The 27853-nt window shown below is 40.5% G+C and overlaps 1 protein-coding gene across 3 annotated transcripts; it reads right to left on the bottom strand.

The window, feature by feature from the left end:
* Nucleotides 1-299: 299 nt before the first annotated feature.
* chst9l.1 (carbohydrate sulfotransferase 9-like gene 1) lies at nucleotides 300-27562 on the bottom strand. 3 transcript variants are annotated; one of them, XM_031892398.1, is made up of 3 exons: nucleotides 27444-27562; nucleotides 3582-3712; nucleotides 300-1296 (listed from the first exon to the last, which is right to left on the bottom strand). In XM_031892398.1, exons 2-3 carry the CDS (start codon nucleotides 3655-3657, stop codon nucleotides 488-490), a joined length of 885 nt encoding a protein of 294 aa, XP_031748258.1. In that variant the 5' UTR covers nucleotides 3658-3712; nucleotides 27444-27562; the 3' UTR covers nucleotides 300-487. The 3 variants fall into 3 exon arrangements, with proteins under 3 accessions (XP_031748258.1, XP_012824242.2, XP_031748259.1); XM_012968788.2 differs by lacking the exon at nucleotides 27444-27562 and adding an exon at nucleotides 23877-23963; XM_031892399.1 differs by lacking the exon at nucleotides 27444-27562 and adding an exon at nucleotides 23563-23645.
* Nucleotides 27563-27853: the final 291 nt, after the last annotated feature.

Raw genomic sequence — 27853 nt, 5'->3', positions numbered from 1 at the left:
AAGAAGACTTGCAAAGGAAAAGACCGTGACAGCTATACTTGAGCGGAAGCCTGGATGCCTATATGTAAGCACAACTATGATTTCTGTCTGACTGTACTGTAGAACATAAATAATTCCTTTGTTGTGTAAAAGTTTCCGTGTGAATGATGGTGTTGCCTGTTGAAACTTGCTACATGTACATCAAATTAAATCATGACAAAAGTTAAATGCAGAGAATGAAAGAATGCGAACGATAACTTACTGTAACAGTGTCTCCCTGATGTACACAAGAGTTAATTCAAAGAAAAACAAAATGTTAATTAACTCTAATTCATTTATGTAGTTCACCATAACATAACAATGCATGTAACCAAGCTGGATATTTTTTAAATGTAATTTAAAATCATTGATAGGTTTATAAAATAAATAAATAAGTAGAACACATTTAATAATAATCCATGAAAATATAATTAAAGTCAACTGTCATCTGTCCTATTCATGAATTCAATTATAATTCTATGAGAGGGTTGTATTCGAACATGGAGAAGTCAAGTCTGTAAATATTTATCAGTTTCTGAAGTAACTTTCTGGGAAGGGATCTTAAATATTTTGTTGTAATTAAATTGTTGGTCCTGGATTCATTGGGGTGATGCTTTGTATCAGAGTACTTCAGGTGCTTTGGTGCTCTGATTGATCTTAGCACATAGGCAGCGTCTTGTTTGATGGTTTTATACTTGCCCAAAATGTCATAGTGGATGTTGCATGGATCACATAGTTCTACCATGGGCATCCAGTGAATGTCTCTTTGATTTGGGTTTTCTAAGACAATGAAGCTCACAAACTCTTCAAAACTGATCTTTTCTTCGAAATCACCATGCCTCCTTACAGTTTTCTTGATTAAATCAGCAACTGATGTAGTGTAGAATGTTGCTTCATCATGGAGAAACTTGTCTCTGTAAGCTGAAACCAGTCTCTCTAAAGGGTGTCGAGTGAACATCACGGTGGTGTAATTTTTAAGGAGTGCCACTTGCTCAGCAGGGGAATACGAGCTCAGCTTCTTCAGATATGGAGACGTGTGGACATCCTGAGGTACAAACTTACCTCCAGTCCTGTTCAAAAGAAGGATGATCCTTTTCCAGTTGGAACAGCCCACTTTTGGTACTTCACAGTAAATAAACTTGTGGTCGTGCACCACATATAGCTGGTTTGCAGTGGTAGAGCTTATTCCATGTAAGGAGTCTGTGAAATTGTTTTGTCGACAGATATAGCTCACAGTATCTCTTCGTTGGTTTCGAGCGATGACGTTTTGTACAGAATCTGCAAGACAAACAAAAGCCATGTTTTATATCCCATTAATGAACAAAAAATAGAATTTACACAACCCTTGCGCACTATAACAATGTGTATAAGCACATTTCAATTAGTATGTCCTAATATTAGAACTAATCAGCAGATAGTATTTACTGTTCACCTGTTTAAAAATTAAAATCTATCTGGTTGTTACGCTGTACTGCACGTAGGCAAACCTTGTGCCATTTATTAGGGCTTCCTCAGGGCTGTATTTAATGGTGACCTAACTGGGCATTAGTTAAAGAGGTTGCCTTTTAGTATATTGTATAGCGTTCCGTTGTGAGTCAGTTTGCAGTCGGTCTTCATTTTTGTGTGGGCATTGCATTGTTTAGCTTTTTGTTCAGCAGCTTTCCAGTTTGGAATTTCAACAGCTATGCGGTAGCTAGGGTCCAATTTAACCTAACAACCAAGAAATAGTTTAAAAGAGAGACAGGAATATGAATAGAGGAGGGCATAAATAGTAAGATAAGTAATAAAAAGTAACAATAACAATAAAATTAGTTATACTAATACTGTTTTGGCTGCTGGGGTCGGTGACCCCCATTTTTAAAGCTGGAAAGAATCAGAAGAAAAAGGCAAATAATTTAAAAACTATAAAAAATGAAGAACAGTTGCTTAAAAATAGGCCACTCTATCACATACTTAAAATTAACCTGAAGGTGATCCAACCCTTTAACATATGAATTTGACCCCATCCTATGTGCAGTGTCCTTCATTCAGTGACACTGCACCTACCCCCCTTAATATTCAGTTAGTAAAAGTATAAATATGATGGGTGTGATTTGAGCACTGATATATTGTATTGTTGTGCAATAACCAGTAATTACACTTCTCATTCATTTCTCTTAGCCCACCATGGAAATCTTATTTGTCTTGCTCAGCCAGTAAAGTCAAGTTTTACATTATCTCTCTACAGCCCGTGTTAACCACTACAACTTACAATGGGTTGCCTATTCACCCTATTTAAGTCTCCCTGATAAATTCCTACATTCATGTGTTTAAGCCTGCACTGTCTACCTTTTAGTCTTGCTTTTATCTCTATTGTCCTCCTCATTGAACTTTGTCTTTCATCCTTCAAGTTCTAAATTCTACTTATAGACTGCATTATTCCACCCTTAATTTCCAGTTTGTATTCTTAGCCTTCTTTTAGCATTTACATTTGTGCCCTACCAGAAAAATACTTTTTTGTGTGTGTGTGTGTGTGTTTTATTAATTTTTTGCATTCCAACTGTACTTGTATTTCCTACATTTATCCACTTTCTGTAAATAAAAATAGGAATAAGAACAAAGGTTGGCAGCAGCCTGTGAAGCTGACTAACACTAATTCAATATGGGCTTATCCTACTGACATGATATATAAAAGTAATACTTTTAATTTTTTAGTATAGAAAAAAATGTGCAGTCTTTGTATGCCCCCAGTGAAAAATGTAAGCATTTCAGGGGATTTGATCCTGCTTTGTAAGGAGGAAAGGCTCAGAACTACAAATACAAAAATACATCATTGTCAAGTGCTTTAAACCACATGACTTTAAGGGTTCAAATATAGTTTGGTACCAAGAATCTGAATCCTTCAAAAAGCATTGCAAATAGTTAGAATCCCAAACCAAATTTTGAATTTGTTGTATCCCTAACCCAATTACAAGTCTGCATTTTCACAGTATGCTCAATTTAATTCAAACTCACACCCTTACCCAACTACCTGAATGATCACACCCATACCCACCTACCTGACTGAATGCTCATTCACACACTTATGGTCCTCTGTGCTAATCCAGACACATGCACTTATTTCCCATGTACTCAACCACTAATGCCCAGTCACATTCAGTCCTATACAGTCATATACACACCCCACACTCTCTTAGGCTAATGCCACTTGAGGCTGATTCTCGGCATGCTGATAAATGCAGGTTGAGAATCAGCCCCTACTCTGGCAATAGCCTTTCCCTGTGCCTGCACCCACAGCCATTGCGTTGGCCCAGGTGCAGTCATGTGGATTTTGGCTCAAAATGCATACCTGGGAAAGGCTGTACCAGCGTAGGAGCTGATTCTTGTGTGGCATTAGCCTTAAATTCAAACTTCCATCCTCTTTTTCATTATCTGTTGTAGGGACAACTTCCTGCATGAATTCCACTGAAGCTTAGACCACTTGCTTGCATACTGCATATTTATGTGGCATCTGCTAGTATATATGCTTTGCACCATACAATATATTTGTATTTACTTACTGTCAGTGAGTGTATTTTGCCTACCTTTGAAATGAAACAGAAATCCAAGCATTCCACAGACAAGGACAATCGGAATAAAAATGAGTTTCCCCATCTGCATCGTGTGTTTTACTGGTCAATGATACAGCAAGAGATTCCGACCCAAATTCCAGCCTCTGTACACAGAAAACATGTAAATGCTTAGAAGTAGCATCTCAGTGGACAGATGAGTATAATGAAACTCTATTACTGTAACTCTTTTCTTGAAATGAAACTGGGTAAACTGGATAGAATAAAAACGTTTTCAATATAGTTAGTTAGGCAAAATGTAATCTAGAAAGGCTGGAGTGAACAGATGTCTAATATAATAGCTAGAACACTAATATCTGCTTTCAGCTCTCTAACCTCTTAGTTAGTCAGTGACTTTAGGGGGGTCACATTGGACATAACTGTTCAGTTAGTTTGTGAGTCCACAGGTCAGATTCAAAAGCAAACTAAAGGTGCCCATACACGTGAAGATTTGCTCGCTTGGTGAGGTCGCCAAGCGAGCAAATCTTCACCCAATATCCCCACCTACGGGTGGGCGATATCGGGGAACATGTAGGCTAATGCGATCGTTTGGCCCTGGGGCAATTATAATGGCGGCAATGGGGCAGTCGGTTCAGGGACCGGGGTGCGGGGTGTGGTCCCCGATCCGACTGAATCTTTTAACCTGCCCGATCGATATCTAGCCAATTTCTGCCCCTACACGGGCCAATAAGCTGCCGAATCCATCCAACGGGCCGATATTGGCAGCTACAATCGTGTATGGGGACCTTTACTGAACAGTTATGTCCCATATGCCCCCCCCCCCTCAAGTCACTGATTGGTTACTGACTGCTAACAGCTTAGAGAGCTGAAAGCATGCATGCAAAGACAAAGACAAAAAGCTTTCATTTCTGGTGTCAGTATCTCTTTAACAACTCAGCATAGGCCAGGCCTAAAACTCACACTCCATGTAGTCCACTATATTTACCATACTGGGTATAACCCCTAGATATGTTAAAGACTTCTAGATTGCACCAACTACTGTTATTTTACAAGAGAAAGTGGCACTTGGATGACTTCCCTTTTGAAGCATCATAAGGCTTACATTTTCCCAGAGGCAGGGAGGCCATACTTCTATTTCAGCTTCAAAGAGGGATAACCTGGTGATACACTGACACCCACTGGTAGAATGCACATTAAACTATACTTAGCAAAAAACATGATTAAGTAGCTATAGTTAAAGAAAAACCCTAAGGGGTTACAGTACAGTAGGTTGTGAGGGTATATTTTGGAATCTACCATTTGTTTAGGTTTGCAATTTCAAGTTTCATTGAGTTTTGATATTCATGAGTCAGGAGGCTCCATAATACTGTACATATTTGGTTTGTTATATATTGCAAAACCAAATAATACAGTTGTCATATTTATCTATTTTATGAAAAAGATATTATTTTTGTATGCATATGACCAGGACCGCTGGGTTTTGGGTCTTAAGGGGGGTCCAGCCATGATGCTGTCAGACTGTGAACTGCAGACTTTGGAAAGGAGGGTGGGAGCTTGGGTGCCTGCATCTTTTTTCCTCTAACAGGTTTTGGACTGTTCATTTGTCAGCAAAGTGTGATGGGTTGGAGGAAAGAAGATGTAGGCCAGGGTTGCCAGGTTGGTTGTGTTTCTGCCAATATGGGCTACTAATTTAAAGCTCAGATGGGTTTCCAAAGTACAAACCCACCAAGGTACAGATTTGGACTCGTTTTTGGAAACTTGGAGGGTTTGTACTTTGGAAACTCACCAAAGTTTTTTTCCCCTAGTGTACCTGACATGCCTTTCCCAATGCATTTTGGTAATGTAGTTTGTATCTAACAACTTGCCTACAGCCAAGATTAATGTAAAACTACAATACCCAGCATGCAGTGGGACAGTGCAGAAAGAAGCTCCTTTGTCTATTCTTCTTTGCTGCTGTTGTAGCCTCTCAGTCTCAACCTGTCTGCACTACAACCTGCAAGCTGTTCTATCAGGTATGTGATACCTGGGGTTAATGCAATATTCTGAATCCATTTCTGTAGTGACATACTTCACAACTTTCCCCCTTTACACGACACAGCCCCAGTCCTTGGTTCATGATTGCCCATTTGATGTCCTGTTTTCCTGACAACTTGGTCAAAGTCTTGCAAGATGAGATTGCAATGTCATTCCCATGCAGACTGAGAGAGTGCAGAGCACCGATTAGGATACAACCAAGATTTTTTACACCGCAATATTAGCGCCAGTGTTTTACTGTAACCATGTTTACATGTTAAAATAAACTGCAATATTCTGTATGTACAGAGGGCAGAGTGACATCAGTCAACACAATCAAGATTACTTAGCTGGTAGTTGCTGTACTGTATATTGGTACCATTGCCTAAAGGGATACAGATTTTTTTATTTTATTGGTTATAATAAAGGTTCAATTTTCTCTCCATATGCACCACCAGCCCCCACACACTTTTACTTACCTGTGCCGCACTCAGGGGAGGGAAATCAGCAGAGGTACGATGGGGGAGTCCAACCATGTTAGCAGACTTAGCAAAATTACTTGTTTAAAATTACTGAATGATCTGGAAAACCCCACGTCAAGTGTTCAAGTGTTTAATCAAGTGAGAAAACTGAAAAGGGGTGAGGACCCAAGTGGGTAAGGGTATTTTGAATGATTTTTTGGTTCTCAACCTGTGGGTCGGGACCCCTTTGGGGGTCAAACAAGCCTTTCACAGGGGTCACCTAAGACCATCGGAAAACACATATTTCCGATGGTCTTAGGAACCTAGACACCACTCCTCTATGGTTAGGGGTCACCACAACATGAGGAACTGTATTAAAGGGTCCCGGCATTAGGAAGGTCGAGAAACATTGCCCTAAAGGATAAGCATGTGCAGATGGAGTAGGCTTAAAGGGGTTGTTCACCTTTGAGTTACCTTTCAATATGATATGGATCGTAACATTTTTAACAATTTGCAATTAGTCTTCATTTTATATTTTTTTTAGTTTTTCAATTATCTCAATTTTTGTTCAGCAGCTCTCCAGTTTCGAATTTCAGAGTTGCTAGGTTTGTAATTACCTTAGCAACCAGGGAGTGGTTTAAATGAGAGACAGGAATATGAATAGACGAGGACTTGAATAATAACACTAACAATAAAATTGTAGCCCCACAAAGCAATAGTTTTTGGCTGCAGGGGTCAGTGACCTCCATTTGAAAGCTGGAAAGAGTCAGAAGAAGAAGGCAAATTATTCATATAACTATAGAAATAATAATGAAGCTCAATTGAAAAGATGTTTAGAATTGGCCATTCTAAAACATATTAAATGTTAAATTCAAGGTGAACCACCCCTTTAGGTAATGCACTTGGCTCACACATTCTTTGTGAGTGTCCTGTGTGTAGGGTTGCCACCTTTTCTGTAAAAAAATACCAGCATTCCTATATTTGTATCTATATTAATAACATTTTCAATTTATCAATTTTCTGACCAGGTGACAGCCCTACCTGTGTGCCAAATACAATGCACATATTAATCATTTATGTAGATTTACAGGGGCAAATATGGATCTTGTTGTGGTGAATCTAAAGCAACTGGACGCGGCAAGTAATCTTGAAAACATTTCTCCAGTTATCCGAGCAGCTTCTCAGAGAATCCCCCAATCACAATGGCTTCAGTGAACTTATTCAGGTGAATGATTGTTCATCTTTTGACCATAATAGGATTCCCTGTGCCACTGCCATACCTGTGGGAGTTCAGCTAAGACCTACCTATATAAGTTCAGTGGCTAATCTTGGACCCATTCATGCTAAGGCTGATGCCACACAGCCAAAAAAACGCCCCGCATCTACACTACCTTGTAGTGAATGAATGAATGAATGAATGAAATACGCTCAGGTGCATGCACATGTAGCCGATATCCGTCAAAAAACGTGAGACTTCATATCTTCAGTGGATATCGGCTACATGTGCCTGCACCCAAGCTCATTCATTCGGGTTCAGGCACAGGCAGGAGCGTATGGCGGTATTTTCAGCAAGTGATTTTCAGCTTCCAAAAATATACACCATACGCTCAGTGTGGCATCAGCCTTAAGGTCCAAGGGGGGATTATTCAGAATAGTAAAAAGAAGATAGACTCTCAATATAGAAGTTAATTGATATGAGGGATAAGGGAAGGGAAAGGACAATGAACATAATAGGGGATATGAGATTTATCACACAATACAGCAGGGATCCCCAACCTCTTATACACATGAGCCACATTCAAATGGAAAAAGTTTTGGGGAACAACACAAGCATGGAAAATGCAATCAACACTTGCCTCCAAGCTAGAAATTAAAAAATGAGCACCAACTTTTGAGGCCCCATCCAAAGGGTAGGGGAGCAACATGTTGCTCACAAACCACTGGTTGGGGATCACTGCAATACATAGGAAACTGGAACCAATGTTAGGTAAACAATAGCATGTCTTAAAGAGGGATGCTGATCTAGATACTGTTAGGGCTCTGGTACACGGGATGGCAGACGCGGCGAGGCGATTTCGGGAAATCGCCGAAAAAGCCTCGCGAGTCTTTTTCGGCGATTTGCGCGAAATCGCGCCGCCGCGTCTGCCATCCCGCCGGCGACTTACATGTTCGCCGGTGGGATGGCAGAGGGAAGGCAACTCGGGGAGATTAGTCGCCCGCGAGCAGGGAGTTTTGCCGCGGGCGACTAATCTCCCCGTGTACCAGAGCCCTTATAGGCTTCAAACCAGACCTAGTGTATAAGAAGGCCAAGAACCTTAGACAGTATCCTGTACCTAGTTTTATAGATTGTGAGCCAAAAATTGTATTGCTTGTAAGACCACCAAACACGGGAAAAAATAACTTATTTTAATACCCTGTCAAACAACATATAAACTGCAATATGAACAATGTAGTGTATCTGCTAGGTTGCCTCTGTGGTAAGCAATATGTAGGGAGGACCACAAGGAAACTTAAAACTCATCTAGCTGAGCACATTAGCAACATCAAAAAGGGGTTTGCATTGTCTTTATTAGTGGTACAAGTTGTACAAGTTGTAATTCAAAGGATAATTTAGGTAAAAACAGAATTCCTTCCCAATCCCTTGTTGATCTGAACTAAACAAACATGACAGCATTCAAACCTAGACCATCCTATTACAAATGTAACTGATGCTGATGCTTGATTTATGACCCTGGCTCACAGCAGCACACACCTTTTTTCATTTTAATCAATGGTATGCTGTATGCCAAATAAACTCTATGTAATAGTTTTTATTGATACTTAACTAATAGTTAAGATGTTCTTGATTCACAGCCAAACATGTTTTCCAATTAAAGTGAATGTTACAGGGCATGTTAACACCTGCTACATCTCTGCATAAACAGAGTAAGGGAGCGAGTTATCTCTCTAGGAACCAGGCTAATTGGAACCCAAAGACCCCATTGAACTCTGCAGTAAAGTGTAAGAGCAACTAGGGCTTGGGTTGCCAACTTTTTGAATGTGTTTCAGTGCCAGCAGGGGGAAGGGATAAAAGGGGACAGGCTGTGACATAAAGGGGGTGTGTCCATGAAGCAAAAGGAGGAGAAAAAGTAAAACTGATTGGATCTGGGGCTCAACTAAGGGTATTAAGACGTCCATATCAACGTAGCAACTACATTGCATTAAATTTATGTTAGAATTCATACAGTGCTTATAACAATTAACCAGGCTTAACAAAATAACCTCTGGCTACTAACAGATAAGGACAAGTTAAATATAACCCTGAATTAATGTGTAATGGCATTTGAAGACTGATGATTTTGGTATCCTTGCAGGACTTAGTTTGAAAACCTTTCATACAGTTTTACATGAATATTTATATGTATGTCCAGTGAAGTATTATGTTTCATATTTTTTAGTTCTATGATAGATATACAGTAGTTGTTTATGTCATTTTATATAAAACATCGGATTTGGTCTTTTGAGTACAGTACATTTGCATAGGAATTTGCCTGCTGTAACAGAAATAGGGGTATTAGCATCCTTGTAGGCTATTGTTAGACTTCTGCTGCACAAAAAGTTCTTTAAGTAGTCTATGGGGCATATTTACTAATCCATGAACGTCCGAAAAGCATCCGAATGCGTTTTTTCGTAATGATCGTCATTTTGCTATTTTTTCGTAAATTGTCGCGACTTTTTCGTAGCCATTACGACTTTTTCATAAATTTTCGCGACTTTTTCAAAGCCATTACGACTTGCGCGAATTGTCACGCCTTCTTCGTAGCCGTCGCGCCGAGTACAAAAGTTTTGGATTCATTCAAGCTTCAGTATCGTGACTTTCCTTGGGCCAGGTTGGAGCTGCAGAGTGCCATTGAGCCCTATGGGAGACTTTCCTTCTGCCGGGTTGGAGCTGCAGAGTGCCATTGAGCCCTATGGGAGGCTTTCCTTGGGCCGGGTTGGAGTTGCAGAGTGCCATTGAACCCTATGGGAGACTTTCCTTGGGCCGGGTTGGAGCTGCAGAGTGCCATTGAGCCCTATGGGAGACTTTCCTTGGGCCGGGTTGGAGCTGCAGAGTGCCATTGAGCCCTATGGGAGACTTTCCTTGGGCCAGGTTGGAGCTGCAGAGTGCCATTGAGCCCTATGGGAGACTTTCCTTGGGCCGGGTTGGAGCTGCAGAGTGCCATTGAGCCCTATGGGAGACTTTCCTTGGGCCGGGTTGGAGCTGCAGAGTGCCATTGAGTCCTATGGGAGACTTTCCTTGGGCCGGGTTGGAGCTACAGAGTGCCATTGAGCCCTATGGGAGACTTTCCTTGGGCCGGGTTGGAGCTGCAGAGTGCCATTGAGCCCTATGGGAGACTTTCCTTGGGCCGGGTTGGAGCTGCAGAGTGCAATTGAGCCCTATGGGAGACTTTCCTTGGGCCAGGTTGGAGCTGCAGAGTGCCATTGAGCCCTATGGGAGACTTTCCTTGGGCCAGGTTGGAGCTGCAGAGTGCCATTGAGCCCTATGGGAGACTTTCCTTGGGCCAGGTTGGAGCTGCAGAGTGCCATTGAGCCCTATGGGAGACTTTCCTTGGGCCAGGTTGGAGCTGCAGAGTGCCATTGAGCCCTATGGGAGACTTTCCTTGGGCCAGGTTGGAGCTGCAGAGTGCCATTGAGCCCTATGGGAGACTTTCCTTGGGCCAGGTTGGAGCTGCAGAGTGCCATTGAGCCCTATGGGAGGCTTTCCTTGGGACAGGTTGGAGCTGCAGGGTGCCATTGAGCCCTATGGGAGGCTTCCAAAATCTTGCAAAGTCTGAAAGGTTTGCCCGCCGTTTACGAGCGCTCAATACGAAAAAGTCACGACAATATACGAGCAAATCGTAACGGCTACGAAAAAGTTGCGACAATTTACGAAAAAGTCATAACGGCAATGAAAAAATTGCAAAAAATAAGAAAAAGTCGCAAAATGTTCATTTACAATCTGAATTTTTCCCATTCGGATTCGGATTCGTGGATTAGTAAATCAGCCCCTAAGTGTGCAATAACACCTACTATATACAAGGTTGTGTTGATACACAGCAGTAGGCAATCTCTAACAGTATATCTATTACTAGCAAATGGATGGGTTTAAGTGGAATATGATCTATGCTAAACCTGTATAAAATGAAGCCCAATTTAAGAGAGAGGGTGGGCAGGGCCGGATTTATCTTCAGGGCGCCCCGAGGCCGCCCCCGTTGGTCGCCCTGCCCCGCCCCCTGTGCGCATGCGTGAACGCGCGACACACCCCCGTGCGCAGGTGCGAGTGCGCATGCGCAAACCTTTAAACTCCCATACGGAGCAGTGGGGAGAGGTCCCGACTGCTCCGTATGGGAGCCAAATTTAAAAATTTTGTTGCGGCGGGGCGGCATGCCGCCCCTAAACTTCTGCCGCCCTAGGCCCGGGCCTTTGTGGCCTTTCCACAAATCCGGGCCTGAGGGTGGGGGAGAAAACACTTCCAGAGGGAACATGAAGACTCCTCAGAATCCTTCAACATCAGGGTCACATAAGATAATAGACCAACTTAGAATATCCTATAAAAGTCTCTTTCTTGAGGACACTTATGTCTATTTGTGGACTGCGAGGGTTCTAGACTAGAGAGTATCAAAAAAAGAAAAAACGGGAAAAGGGCACTCTGGTAATCCAAATACAGGCCATTCCAATAGTTAAAAAGGAAAAAACTTTATTATACACTCATCTTAAAAAGCCTGATGCGTTTTGTGTCCATCTGACACTTGGGGGCTGATTTACTAACCCACGAATCCGACCCGAATTGGAAAAGTTCCGACTTGAAAACGAATATTTTGCGACTTTTTCGTATGTTTTGCGATTTTTTCGGATTCTGTACGAATTTTTCGGATCCAATACGATTTTTGCGTAAAAACGCGAGTTTTTCGTATCCATTACGAAAGTTGCGTAAAAAGTTGCGCATTTTGCGTAGCGTTAAAACTTACGCGAAAAGTTGCGCATTTTTCGTAGCGTTAAAACTTAACGCTACGAAAAATGCGCAACTTTTCGCGTAAGTTTTAACGCTACGCAAAATGCGCAACTTTTTACGCAACTTTCGTAATGGATAGGAAAACTCGCGTTTTTACGCAAAAATCGTATTGGATCCGAAAAATTCGTAAAGAATCCGAAAAAATCGCAAAGTACCGATCATTACGAAAAAAACGCAATCGGACTCCATTCGACCCGTTCGTGGGTAAGTAAATCAGCCCCTTAGGCTACATGATAGAGTACCCTCCCTTCGCCTAGCAATCTTCCAGGATAAATTATGAAATATGAATAAGGAATAGTGATGAATGAAATTTTTCGCCAGGCATGGATTTGCAGTGAATTTCTGTGTTTTCCCCATTGGCAGATTTTTGTTGCAAAATTTATACAGATTCGCTTATCACTAATAATGAATAAATATTTATTACAATTTGGCAGGTGTTTTACCAGGTGGCAACCTGAACGAGAGAAATGGCAGAACAATAGCAAACGTTTTCCAACCTGTGAGATTTCCAGCTTAGTGGGTGATCATCAGAATTCTTGAAAAATCCCCTCCTTTGCCCCTTTTTTGTCCTACAAGTACATTTGTGAGTCATTTGGAACTGCAGCAATAAGTGATTATAATGTGGCAAAAGCCTAAGAATGAATATCGATAAAAATGGTTAATTTTACAAACTGAACTTACTGTACCAGACAGTACTGATCCAAGGTTTTAAAGTTTTCAACGAGAGCTCACCACCTTGGACCTTAGGGCATCTTTTAAATGTAAGTGACCCTGCACATGCTCAGTGTGCTCTGGACAGCTTTAAAGAAGCTAAGCTTAGGGGTTGTCAGAAGTTTGTGCCTGTATGTTACCCAACCACTTAGATTGTAACCTCTACGGGGCAGGGACCTCCTTCCCACTGTGTCTCATACCACATGGCACTTATATATATATATACATATATATTTATTGTATTTATTTATTATATCACTCATCCTCCCTGTGTGTAATTTTGTATTCTGTAAGTCTTTACAGCGCTGCGTACCCTTGTGGCGCTTTATAAATAAAGTTATACATACATACATACATACAAATCATCAAGCAAAAATGTAGGTGCCTTTGTCATAGAAATTAAGATTAAAGGGCTGTTTACCAAATTCAGTTGCATAAGGCACTGATTTCTGGTTTGCCATGTGCTAAAAATCAGAACTAATTACTAATTAGCTTTGTATTGTGACTCTTATATTGTATAAATACAGTATAGTTGGTCACTTAGTTCATACAGCTGCCAGCAGCCCAGCATGTGCAGGGAATCAGCAGAAAAGAAGATGGGGAGCTACTGGGGCACCTTTGGGGGCACAGATCTTCCCTGCTAAAGGGCTGGGGTTGCCTTGGGCTGGTACAGGAGCCCATAATGTAACACATAGCATTCCTAGCCTTGTTAATCTAATCAGAGTACGCATATAGATTTATCAAAAGGTCTGACATCTGTATTTGCTGTGTTTTGGTTACGGGTTGTTAAACCTGTTTATTTGGCACTTTGGGATGAGTTCATTTGGGTGTAATTACTTGAAGTGATAAAGCATCAGGCTTTCATTTCCATACTAAATGTGTTACCATTGTATATGCACTAATAGTACATATATATATATTATGTGTGTGCGAAATAAAACACAGATTTGAATTATGAAATCGATTCAGTATTTGTCCTAAACTTTTACAGGAGATTCAGAATTTGGCCAAATCCAAAAATGGTTCATTTGGTGTCTCATTGGTTTATACTTTATGTATAAACCCACATGGAACCCAAACAAGTCGATTAAAACCCACGAATTAGGAGGCATATTGCTCTCTATTGGAATCTAATGAATCACTACCTTCAGTAGCTTTATAAATTAGTTTTTAGGTCTTTTCCTGAGTATTTCTGAAACTACCAGGGGTGCGTAGGGTGCAATCGCATCCAGGCCCGCACCCCCTCAGGGCCGGCTGGACACTCAAATCGGTCCGAATTCGGCAAAAAATGTGTCCAGAAAGGGGGGTGGGGGTCTCTGATGCATGCCCTGCAGCTGTGCCCAGGGATTACTGGTTACATTACTGGTCAGAGCTCACTATACGATGCCTCATCTACTGGAACCAGGTTCCCTTTATACAAGCCCAGTCTCACTGATAACTTAGCTTTAACTTAACAACAATGCAATGTGTAGGGACAGTTAGACAACCTAGCATAGATTATTAATGAGCAGGTTGAACCAAAAACCCATGGAACACGCAGGTTTTGAGTTTTAAGTAAATCATACCTTTGCGGATTGGGTGGTTGGTAGGCCCCGACTGCAGTCTAGAATATGACCCTGTTCCTTAACCATTAACTTTTTTGCACCTACCTGGCCCCCTACTGTGAAGTAACAAAAAAATTCATACAGGAAAAAAAAAATAATGCATGCCAACATGTGTGTTCTACATGTGTTATTTGCCGTTATTTTTCACTGTATTTTTTCGCAGTTTTGCTAATTTTTGGGAAAGCGAATCAGGACAGATTCACTCATCGCTAATGGCAGGTAAAATATTGTGTGCCAGTGCCCTAAAAGTAGTAATTTTATAGCACAAAGAAAGTCATATTTGCATATTCCATTTTGACCTTGAGCCTCAAAACAGTGTTCCTCTTCATAAAAAAGCCCTTTTATATTTCATTAGACTCCCAGGGGATCCAACACCAAGGCAGTGTGTTTGGGCATTTTGTTAAACTGCACACTCATTGGTCCTGAACTACTGAACTGGATGTGCTGCACATGGAACCCCTGGATGGTTGGTGAAAGATGGAAACTTAAATAGGTACCCCAGGTAGCTTTTTTCAGTAAAAAGGAGCATCATCTGGGGTACAAGCATAGCCAAGAAATGATTCCAAATGATTTTCTATTGTGTTTGTCAAGTTTGTTACTTACACTATATAAATTATTTAAATCTTGTTTCCTTCATACTTTAGGAGTCCACAATCAGAGCACAAGGCGAGCGCTATTTTGTGACCGCTGTAATTAAGGCAAGCTTTGTATGACCGCCCCAGGAAATTTTATTTGCCAGAATGGGGGGCCAAATGCCCATGCATTGGTTACACAATTACAGGTGGTGAGAAGGGAGGGGGGGTGTGAGGAGTGCAGTGACATCTAGGAAGTGCTGAAATGAAAATGAAAGTATATAAACCTGCCGTTTTTTCCTCCGCAATATTGCCAAGATACGCCCCTTTCTTTCACAAGTAACAGCTAAAACACTAATCCATGCCCTTATCCTTTCCCGCTTAGATTACTGCAATCTCCTACTAACCGGCCTCCCAGACTCCCACCTCTCTCCCCTGCAATCAATTTTAAACTCTGCTGCCAGGATCCTCCTGCTCTCTCCTAAGAGGGAACCTGTTCAGCCTCAATTAAGCTCTCTTGCATGGCTGCCTGTTAAGCAAAGGATAGCTTACAAAATCCTTCTGCTAACATTCAAAGCCCTTCAATCCTCTGCTCCTCACTACATTTCTTCACTGGTCTCCTTGCATGTTCCTGGTCATCTCCTCCACTCCTCTCAGAGCCTCTGTCTTTTTACACCATCCACACCCACTGCGCTCTCTCGTCTTAAACCTTTCTATCTTGCTGCTCCTTACCTCTGGAACTCTATCCCTGAATCCCTCCGCAGGGAAAACTCACCCACTCTCTTTAAGAAAAAACTCAGCTGCCCTTCTGGAGCACTAAAACATTATTTTGCCCAGTCCTGCGCTTAAGGGCAAATGCTCATACCTGATGCACTCTTACCTTCCAGTTTGTGCCTGTATGTTACCCAACCACATAGATTGTAAGCTCTACGGGGCAGGGACCTCCTTCCTACTGTGTCTCATACCACATGGCACTTATATATATATATATTTATTGTATTTATTTATTATATCACTTGTCCTCCCTGTGTGTAATTTTGTATTCTGTAAGATTGTACAGCGCTGCGTACCCTTGTGGCGCTTTATAAATAAAGTTATACATACATACATACATACATATGCCTGCCCTGTTTCTATGTCTGAGGCACAGAGGTGGGGCAGGCAATATATGATTGATAGATTTTTAACTTTATAACATATGTGGATGTTTTCAATAAAAAAGAATTTGGGTTTTAAATTTAAGTTGAAAAGGACCTTTATTATACAGCTTTTTATGTCTAGGTGACAGGACCCCTTAAAGTATGTTTACTAATATTGACTTACTCTATAGGAGTAGTATACCAGTGCAGCTTGGATCAGTCTAATGCATGCCTAAAAATGTAGGCAAACCTCTGATTGGTTGCTATAGGCATCTACACTAGTACTAGGGTCTATGCTGGCCATGCATTAACAAATCCTCCCTCTTGGTAAGGTTGCCAAATTAGTGGATCTTTGCCTGCTTTGTCCACCCACCTGCTATACCAAATCAGTCTTATATTAGCCTTCTTCCCCCGTGCCACCAATTCAACCATAATGGAGACCTGTGGAGATACAGTATGTCAGGGAAAGTACAACATCAATGTGCTGATCTTCATCTGACAGGATTTTATAAGCTGTCAGATTTCATACATTAGGGTTGCCACCTCTCCAATTTTCCACATTAGGAAAACAGGGCAGGACTCTCTGAGACTGACGCAGCATCCAAGTAATCGCTGATCTCAGAGATAACTGATCACTGCCACCTGTCCTGTCACTGCCCGCCCCCTGCCCGGAGTAAAGAGCCGGGAAAGCTCGCAACCCTATCATACATCATGGGCCCCTGTATTTTACCTTTTTTCCAATTAATGTCTCGACAATGCTTTCGTATGAAAATGTTGCAATTGTGTTCCGAAAGTCACAATATTTTTGTGCCGAATGTTCGTTATGCCACAAAAACCTTTCTAGATTTGATGCCTTACGTGTCCGGCTTTGGAAGCCTTCCATAGGACTCAATGTCACTCGACAGATCAAACCTGGCGAAAACATAGTCCCGAGGAAAGTGTAACTACAGCGTTAACAAATTCTGAAATGTTTGTATTCTTTGTGCAAAGTACGAAAAACTTAATTGAATTTTTTTAAATGAAAAACTTATTGAATTTTAACAAACTTTTTGAATATATTCCGAAATGTTCTATAAGTTAGAAAAAATACAAAATTATTTATTGTATCTATATATCACATGTACTTCCTGTGTGTAATTTTGTACATTGTAAGACTGTACAGCACTGCAGTATCCTTGTAGCACTTTATAAATAAAGTTATACACACACACATACATACATCTGTAACAATGTCAACTGCAGCAGAGACCTCAGCAAACCCCATGTTATTATGGCAATAAAGATATGCCTGGGCATAAGAGGAATTGGGTTTTAAAAAATCCAGGGCTCTGTAAGAGTACTGGAATTTTGGCTAAGCAGATCAAAATTAGAAACTAAAGCGTAACTGTTAGGGTGAAGACACATGGAGCTACGAGTAGCAGCTACTTTTTCACAGCTACTAAACCCCAGAAAATACCCTGCCATAGACAATACTGAGAATTGCCTCTGCTAAAACACACATAGAAACAATTATCAGTAAATGATCAGCATTGTCTATTTTAGTAGCCACTACTAGTAGCTCCATGTGTCTTCACCCTTACAGCTTAGCATGATCTCTGTACCCATCTGTTTGCGTTATATCATTTCTCTTTTGTGAATTATTTGGCTGGCACGCATATAAAATCATTCCTACTGTAAATACATAAATGTTTCTATTTGAAAGGAAAATCTGTTTAATAAAAAATATGTTACAAAAAAAACAGAGCTGAATCATTATCACATGGTATCAGGGCTGCCATCAGAAACTTTGGAGCCCCGCACAAGTTATTTATATGGGGCCCCCATGAACACAAGTACACAGTACCAAAATATTGTCCATGCCCCTTGTGTGTGCAATATAAACAGCTGATGTTACTCTATAATAAGCAGTTCATATATAATAAGAGTTCCATTGAATAATGTGCTAATAAGTCAGTCAGTTTATTGGGGGTCAGTGGAGTTTTCCCTAAGATTAACCCCTTTCCACCTACCTGCCCCTGCTCTGTGCTGTCATTGCTTGATATGAAAGTTACATATATTTTTGCCTAAGTTACATAAACTGTGTAAGTTTAGGGGCCCAATGATCTTGCTGTGGGGCCAAATATCTAGTTTGTAGTAGTTAATAAAAATAGTTAAAATAATGAATGTGCTTATAAGTCAGTATTTTAATTGGGGGGTCAGTGGAGTTTATACATAAGTAACATAAGTATCTTTGAAAGAAACAGAAGTTTTTGCATAAGTTACGTAGATTGCGTAAGTGTAGGGGCCCACTGATGTTGCTGTTGGGCCCAATTACCAGTCATTCCCCTGCTAGAAAGTTCATGTAGGTGACACTGATATAATTCAGTAAATGGAACCCAATAGAAACAGCTGATATTACTTTATAATTAGCAGTTCATATAAATAGTTAAAATGATAATAATAAAGTGCTAATAAGTCAGTCAGTTCATTTGGGGTAGTGGAATTTACTTTACTAAGTTTTTTAATTCATTTTTAATTCATTGGGGGGATCAGTGGGGTTTGTCCCTGCAAAGCTTCTCTGCATTGTCTTTTGATTAAGTTCTAGGCAAGTTACGTAGCTTTCTAAGCAGTTTTTGCAAAAGTTACATAAATTGTGTAAGTTTCAGTGTAACTTTATCTGTAACGTACATAAATTGTGTAACTTTTGTGCCGTGACCGTACAGTTGTACCCACTCTATCCCCCTGATGGTGGCCCTGTATATGAGACCAGATATGTGTATTTTAATTTGTTCGTTTATGATTACAGTTTATGCCAGTACCTGGGCTTTTCCAGATAAGGGGTCTTTCAGTAATTCGGGTGTCCTACCTTAAGTCTGGTAAAAAAAAAATATTTAAACAGTAATTAAACCCAATAGGACTGTTTTACCTCCAATAAGGATTAATTATATCTTAGTTGGGATCAAGTACAGGCACTGTTTTATTATTACAGGGAAAAAGCAAATCATTTTTAAAAATGGGAATTATTTGATTAAAATGGAGTCTATTGGAGATGACCTTTCCATAATTTGGAACTATCTGGATAAGGGGTCTGATACCTGTACCATTTCTTTGACCAATGGTCAGTACTCTTGCATGTTTAACCTATGGTTGAGGTGTTTATGTCTTCATTTATATCTCACCTGCATCATTCAGACAAAATAAACTCCACACCCATACTTAGCTTAATAACACAGTGCAGCAGAACTACAAATTACAGTACAGTATTTCATATTCTTTCATTAGTCTTATACATGCCTCACTAGTGATGTAAAAGGTCAAAGGACAACACCCATTTTTGCTATCTTGTAATTGCATATAATACATTAATTTATACAATTAAAACTTGTAGTGTTAACCTGTTTTTCCCAGAGTCTCTTGTATTTGACAGTAGATCAGTATATTACTACTGCATAGCATTCTTTCCTTTACATTTCTAAGAGAATTGCTCGTTCTTGTTGAAGTGAATGATATATAACAATTCTTTAATGACTGGATGATCGGGGCACATTGTCTAATGGCAAGTGGTATAACTAGAACACCCACCAACCAATCGGCATAATTCTGCCTACACATGACCAGAAAGACTTTGGAAAAGGGGAATGGGGCCAGTGGGTGCAGACTTGCTCTATGCCTTGCACTTACTATGCTCTGCACCTGGCGCTGAATTTTTAATCCACTGTAAGGTGCAGTGTAGGTGGCTCTACATGGGCAGTAAGGTTGTGGATGCCTTATGATGTTCTGATGGCAGATTCTATTAATGCGATTAAGAGTGACTTGGATAACTTCTTCATCAAGTCTGATATCCAAGGTTATTGTAATCCTAAGATTTAGTATAGATATGAGAATATATATTCTATATAAGTGTATAGATAGGTCTGTATTAGTATGTATATATATACATATATGTGCACTGGGGTTCATCTGGGCAGGTTTAATAGTTAATTAAAATTCTAATTAACTATGTAACTATGTAATATGGTAAATTAAGAAGCTCCCTTGCAGCAGGAGACTTCAATTTTATTCATGCCTGCTGACTTGCTCAGCAGCTGACACAATGGGTGTGGTTATTTCTTGTTATTACTGTTTTTTTAATGGACACTCTTTACCAGTTACCAGTTAGCAATGTATTACACAGCCCTTCTGGTTTCAGCCTGGGTTTGGTCCTCTCTACAGTCAAATAATTATATATCCTAATACTGTATATAAGTTATATGCCTATATGTGTCTCTGTTCTTTGCGATGCTCTAGATCCAATATGATTGAAAGAAGGGTATGAATGTATAACCAAACATACATATCTAGACCCTATAAGGCCTTTGCAGTTTTTAAAGGAAAAGGAAAGGCATTTTGGTATTTTACTGCCAATAGATTTGCCAGATTAGTGCCAGCAAGAACGCTATATTTATTCTGCAGATATCTTTACCATACCTCAGTAAACAGTCCTAGAAGCTCCCTCTATTTGTTTCAGATAGCAGCTGCCATTTTAGCTTGGTCTTTGTAGCTTCCGTGCTGCAGCTCTAGCTGCTGGTAGCAACTTACAGATAGATAGAGATAACTAATAAACCTTAATTACTTTAACCATGTTCACAAGTTATCTCTATCTATCTGTAACTTCCTAATGTATTGCTTGTGAACACTTCTCTCTGATCTAACAGTATAAATGTTGCGCCATTCCAGTTCTCATTTGTATTTTGCCTGATGAAGGGGCCTTAGAGCTCAGAAAGCTTGCAATGTATTTTTATTGTTAGCCAATATAGGTATCATTTCTACAATACTCTTGTATTTGTGTTTTTTTAATTATCGTTGAAAAGTGTGAAATAAAAAACAATGAGGGGATTAAGTTCCCCTTGAACTGAGTGAAAGTTAGAACAATGAGGGGATTAACTTGTCTTTGAAAATGTGTGAAGGACAGGCTGTCACTGACTATCCTATTCTGTTAGAATTGTCTGTTGATGACAAATTGAATTCACCCTTGGATACTGCAACTTGGAAGTGTCTTCATTAATAGCACTTCTGTTACTATCTTCAGGTATTGTTTCCATTGTGGGAGGAGAGATATCTTTTAAAAGAAGAACTGGGAGAATCTAAACACTGCCACAAAACGTAAGCCTTGACAAACCAGGTGGGACTTATCATTTTCTCATGTCACGTACTAACCCTGTTGCAAAAATCAAAAGGCTGACGCTTTGCCTTGTCTGTCTATGGACTCCCCCCATGAAAAGACTTTGAAAGAACGTATCCTTAGAGCATCACATTTCTTTGTTCTTTTACAGCATGATCTACTCTCCAAAATTAGATAGCCATCTGTGGACCTTTCTTCTGACAATCTGAATCTTGATTATCAAGATGGTATCTTTATCATAACAAGATCTTAGTTCCTCCAGCTGTTTGTCTGGAAGTTCTCACGTTTGTCCATGATCATTCCTATGCTGGGCACTTTGGAATTTCAAAGGCTGGAGATTTGGTTAAACATCTTTCTTTTGGCTCAATATGACTACTGGATGCGTGTAATAATCCATTGCGATCTATAGTGTCACAGAATAATTTCATTTCTATTGTATGTCCCTCGCTCATGTTAAATCCAAATAGTTCATCGTATGTTCATTAACTTCTACAGTAAATTGAAGGTTGTGCATATTAGTGTTAATATGTGTGAAGAATTCATAAACAGAGTCTCTTGAACCATCCCAAATAAAGAGAAGATTGTTTATATAGCGGGTATACAAAATGATGTGGTCACGAAACTTGTGGCACATGAAGGGGCAAATCTACTGCCCATGGCAGTGCCCTGTTTCTGCAAAAAGAAAGCCCCATCAAAGGTAAAATAATTGTGAGTAAGAATGAAAACTATACCATCAATAATGAAGTCTTGGAAGGACCCAGAGAAATCGCTAACAGAGAGCAATTTCTCTTAGATTGCATTGATACCTTTTGTATGTATAATACAAGTGTACAATGAAGCCACATCGCATGTGACACATATATTTTCCAATTATTTCAATTCTATATTTTGTAGTTTGTTAACTAAATCCCTGGTGTCCTTTAAATAAGATTTCTGTTTGATAACTAAATCTTGTAAGTAGTGATCAACACATTCAGACGAATTACTAGTGAGGGAATCTATAGCCGATATGATGGGTCTTCCAGGGGGAGTTTGAGAGTTCTTATGGATTTTATTATATGGAATTTATAATATAATATATAATTTATAAGTACGCATATAGATTTATCAAACGGTCTGACATCTGTATTTGTCATGTTTTGACTACGGGTTGTTGAACCTGTTTATTTGCTCTCAGGGATGAGTTCAGAAGGGTGTAACTACTGTATTTTCCATTGAAGTGATTTATTTGGGAAATCATTTCAGCATCAGGCTTTCATTGCACCTATTTCCTCAAGCGAATTGTGTTATGATAGTATATGCACTAACAGCATATGAACATTGATTTGAATATGCAAACTAGAGTCATGGATTCAGTTCGCTAGTGGTCCTAATCTTTTTCATAAGACACAGTATTCCAGCAAATCCAAAAATGACTGATTTGGTGCATCCCTAATACATATGAGGACATTAGGAAAATAAACAGCCAAGAGCTACAAATACAGTATATCCCATGTATAAACCTGCAGAGAACCCTAACAAAGCCAAGAAGCCCCTAATAAGGGGGTGGCACATTGCTCTCTATTAGGATCTAAGGGATTGCTCCCTTCAAAACCCCCTCCAAAGTCACATTATTGAAAGGGATCACAACAGAAATGCATTTGAGATAAAGAAAATAGCAAATTTGAGAACATAAATGTAACACTGTCCTACTGATGGGGTATTTGTTATTCTTGCACTTTTCTCAATCCACTGATGCAAATTCTTCACTGGACACAGGTCTGCCCAGCTGCAACTCCTATTATCACAAGCAACACTTTCTCTCACCAGTTAATTGGTTCATAACATCCCTTAACAGCTTTATTTCAACAGATATGTAAGGTATACTACATATTTTATTAACTTTACAGAATATATTCCCAGATGACCTGGGCATAGGCAGTGTATTACACAGCCAGCGGCGGTACTCACTCAGAAGGTACCCAGTCCCCAGGAATCAATCCATAATCTGAGCATTAAGTATAAGGGAATATCCAGAAGTAGATTCCATAGTCACAAACTGGGTCAGAAAAGGTTCAGAGAATCAAGCAGGGAAAACGATAAAGCAAAATTATTGGCAGAATACATGAATGCATGCTTTCCTCGGGGCACAACCTGCATAGCTTAATAAATGAGTTCTTAGGTCTTCACCAAGAAATACATAACAAAATCCAGCCAAGAACCTTTTACATTGTCAACATAAGCACAACAATCGCATGAAAATAAATAAATGCTAGTCAGAGCTCACTATACGATGCCTCAGCGACTGGAACCAGGTTCCCTGTCTCTCAGATCACTCAGCTTTACCTTTAGCTCTCAGTTCCAGTCCTTTACAGAACTGCCCTCACGCTAAGAACACTGGGGGAGCAGCATCTCTTGCCTTCTCAGATACAGGGAGCCCACGGAAGAGCCCCAAGCTGTGGGTCCACATCCCTTTTAAGTGCAGCTGAGCTGCAGAGTAACTGCCCAGTCAAGAGTTAAAATGAACCTGCAGTTCTGCAGTTGGTGTGGCTCTCCCGATGCAACAAGTAACTTTTCCTTACATTTACCGGCCCCTTTGTGACTGCACAGGCAAAGATTCACAGACATTCACAGAGGCAAATAAATACTTCTGTACCTACCTGAGAATGTAGATCATAGAGGGCTATGTCCTTTATTCCTCATATACAAGACCAGAAATGTGTGCTCTGGTTTATTGTTCCAGTTTATCCCAGTACTATTTCTTTGACCAATGGTCAGTACTCTTGCATGTTTAACCTATGGTTGAGGTGTTTATGTCTTCATTTATATCTCACCTGCATCATTCAGACAAAATAAACTCCACACCCATACCTAGCGTAATAACACAGGGCAGCAAAACTACCAGACATTCCAAATTATTTCATATTCTTTCATCGGTGTTGTTTTGTAATTCATGCCTGACTGGTGATGTTAAAAACACTTTAAAAGGACACCTATTTTTAGCTTGTCATTTCATATAGTTCATTAATTAATCTTGTTTAAACCATTGATCTGTTTTTCCTAGTATCTCTTGTCCGTAGATTTAAATCAATATATTACTATAACTTTCCTTCCTTTATATTGATAAAGGACTTGCTTATTCTTGTTAAAGTGAATGAGATATTACTTATGTGTAAGCTTTAAATGGTAACATTACTGAGACTAACTGGCCACTGCATTGTTCACAACTGTAAGACCCTCACAGGCTTCCATGTCTCCTGCTCTAATTTTGAAAACAAGGGAAAGTTGTGCTCGCCACTAACTTTTTAACCAGTAAGTGGGGGTGCAATGAGGCTGTGACCGCAAAATTCATACAGACAGCAACAAGAGGTCCTCTGCACTCACCCATTATCAATATATATAGGACATTAAGACATTCTGTGCATTAAGCTACCAAGCAATGCCCTGCTCAGAGATTTGTCCAAATATTGCAATATACTTCAAGCTGGCCAACTACGTCAGTCATCCCCAGTCTTGCGCAGCCGCAACTCACTTGTAACGGATTAAGAATTCTACTGCTTCAATATACATTTAACAAAGGAACTGAGTTTTACCTGCAACTTGATGCTGATAAAACTTAGTCCCTTTGTTAACTGTACTGTATACTGATGCAATAGAATTACTAATGAATCAGTTAAAAATGAGTGCACGACATACCCCCCAACTGTCCCGCTTTTCGCGGGACAGTCCCGTTTTTTACAGCGCATCTCGCTGTCCCGGATTGTTCAATGAATGTCCCGCATTACGGAAATGCAGAACATTCATTAAACTATCCAGGCCAGCGGGATGCGCTGGCTGCAACCGAGCGCTCCGGCTCCGTCTCGTCCTGTGGCTCCTGCTCCTTATTCGGCTCCTCGTATGGCGGCAACAGGCCCTTTTATAAGGTTGCCCCCGTGCATACGTGTGACATCACACGTACGCATGGGGCGCAACCTTATAAAAGGGCCTGTTGCTGCCGTAGAAGGAGCCGCATAAGGAGCAGGAGCCACAAGAAGCAGCGTCTATGGGGGGCACTGTGTATGGGGGGCATTTTCTATTGGAGGTACTCTCTATGGGGGCAATTGGGGGCTACTGTGTATGGGGGCACTGTGTATGGGGGGCTACTGTGTATGGGGGCACTGTGTATGGGTGGCACTGTGTATGGGGGGCTACTGTGTATGGGGGCTACTGTGTATGTGGGACACTGTGTATGGGGGGCACTGTGTAAGGAGGGCTACTGTGTATGGGGGCACTGTGTATGGGGGTACTGTGTATGGGGGCACTTTCTGTGGGGGCATTGTGTATGTAGGGTACTTTCTATGGGGGCACTGTGTATGGGGGCTACTGTCTGTGGGGCAATTGAGGGCACGGTCTATGGGGTCAATTGGGGGCACTGTCTATGGGGGTACTGTCTATGGGGGCAAATGGGGCACTGTGAATAGGGGGCACTGTCTATGGGGGTGCTGTCTATTGGGCCATTGGGGGTACTATTTTAAAAATGAATTTTAAAAATGGGGTGTGGTAATTGGGGCGTGGCCACAAAGTGGGCGTGGTCAAAAATTTGCCGTGCTGCGCGCGCCAAGTCTTTTTGCCCCTCTTTTCATTTTTCAAATGTTGGGAGGTATGGTGTACGACTGGTCAGACCAGGGATGACAATCCCTGTTTTTCTAAAAGGGGAGGGCATTTACTGGATTTATAATATGGATTCTTATGGAATTTATAATATAATTAGAGTACGCATATAGATTTATCAAACGGTCTGACATCTGTATTTGTCATGTTTTGGCTACGGGTTGTTGAACCTGTTTATTTGCTCTCAGGGATGAGTTCAGGAGGGTGTAACTACTGTATTTGCCATTGAAGGGATTTATTTGGGAAATCATTTCAGCATCAGGCTTTCATTGCACCTATTTCCTCAAGCGAATTGTGTTATGATTGTATATGCACTAACAGCATATGAACATAGTATTCCAGCAAATCCAAAAATGACTGATTTGGTGCATCCCTAATACATATGAGGACATTAGGAAAATAAACAGCCAAGAGCTACAAATATATCCCATGTATAAACCTGCAGAGAACCCTAACAAGGCCAAGAAGCCCCCAATAAGGGGGTGGCACATTGCTCTCTATTAGGAATCGCTCCCTTCAAAACCCCCTCCAAAGTCACATTATTGAAAGGGATCACAACAGAAATGCATTTGAGATAAAGAAAATAGCTAATTTCAGTACATAAATGTAACACTGTCCTACTGATGGGGTATTTGTTATTCTTGCACTTTTCTCAATCCACTGATGCAAATTCTTCACTGGACACAGGTCTGCCCAGCTGCAACTCCTATTATCACAAGCAACACTTTCTCTCACCAGTTAATTGTTTCATAACATCCCTTAACAGCTTTATTTCAACAGATATGTAAGGTATACTACATATTTTATTAACTTTATAGAATATATTCCCAGATGACCCGGGCATAGGCAGTGTATTACACAGCCAGCGGCGGTACTCACTCAGAAGGTACCCAGTCCCCATGAATCAATCCATAATCCGGGCATTACGTATAAGGGAATATCCAGAAGTAGATTCCATAGTCACAAACTGGGTCAGAAAAGGTTCAGAGAATCAAGTAGGGAACACGATAAAGCAAAATTATTGGCAGAATACATGAAATATGGTGGTCTTTGCTTTCCTCGGGGCACAACCTGCATAGCTTAATAAATGAGTTCTTAGGTCTTCACCAAGAAATACATAACAAAATCCAGCCAAGAACATTTCACATTGTCAACATAAGCACAACAATTGCATGAAAATAAATAAATGCTAGTCAGAGCTCACTATACGATGCCTCAGCGACTGGAACCAGGTTCCCTGTCTCTCAGATCACTCAGCTTTACCTTTAGCTCTCAGTTCCAGTCCTTTACAGAACTGCCCTCACGCTAAGAACACTGGGGGAGCAGCATCTCTTGCCTTCTCAGATACAGGGAGCCCATGGAAGAGCCCCAAGCTGTGGGTCCACATCCCTTTTAAGTGCAGCTGAGCTGCAGAGTAACTGCCCAGTCAAGAGTTAAAATGAACCTGCAGTTCTGCAGTTGGTGTGGCTCTCCCGATGCAACAAGTAACTTTTCCTTACATTTACCGGCCCCTTTGTGACTGCACAGGCAAAGATTCACAGACATTCACAGAGGCAAATAAATACTTCTGTACCTACCTGAGAATGTAGATCATAGAGGGCTATTTGTCCTTTATTCCTCATATACAAGACCAGAAATGTGTGCTCTGGTTTATTGTTCCAGTTTATCCCAGTACTATTTCTTTGACCAATGGTCAGTACTCTTGCACGTTTAACCTATGGTTGAGGTGTTTATGTCTTCATTTATATCTCACCTGCATCATTCAGACAAAATAAACTCCACACCCATACCTAGCGTAATAACACAGGGCAGCAAAACTACCAGACATTCCAAATTATTTCATATTCTTTCATCGGTGTTGTTTTGTAATTCATGCCTGACTGGTGATGTTAAAAACACTTTAAAAGGACACCTATTTTTAGCTTGTCATTTCATATAGTTCATTAATTAATGTTTAAAACATTGACCTGTTTTTCCTAGTATCTCT

This window comes from Xenopus tropicalis, chromosome 8 (assembly GCF_000004195.4).
Source record: "Xenopus tropicalis strain Nigerian chromosome 8, UCB_Xtro_10.0, whole genome shotgun sequence".
Taxonomy (NCBI): Eukaryota; Metazoa; Chordata; class Amphibia; order Anura; family Pipidae; genus Xenopus; species Xenopus tropicalis.
The sequence above is the reverse complement of the archived record's forward strand: the minus strand, read 5'-3'. Positions and strand labels throughout refer to the sequence as shown.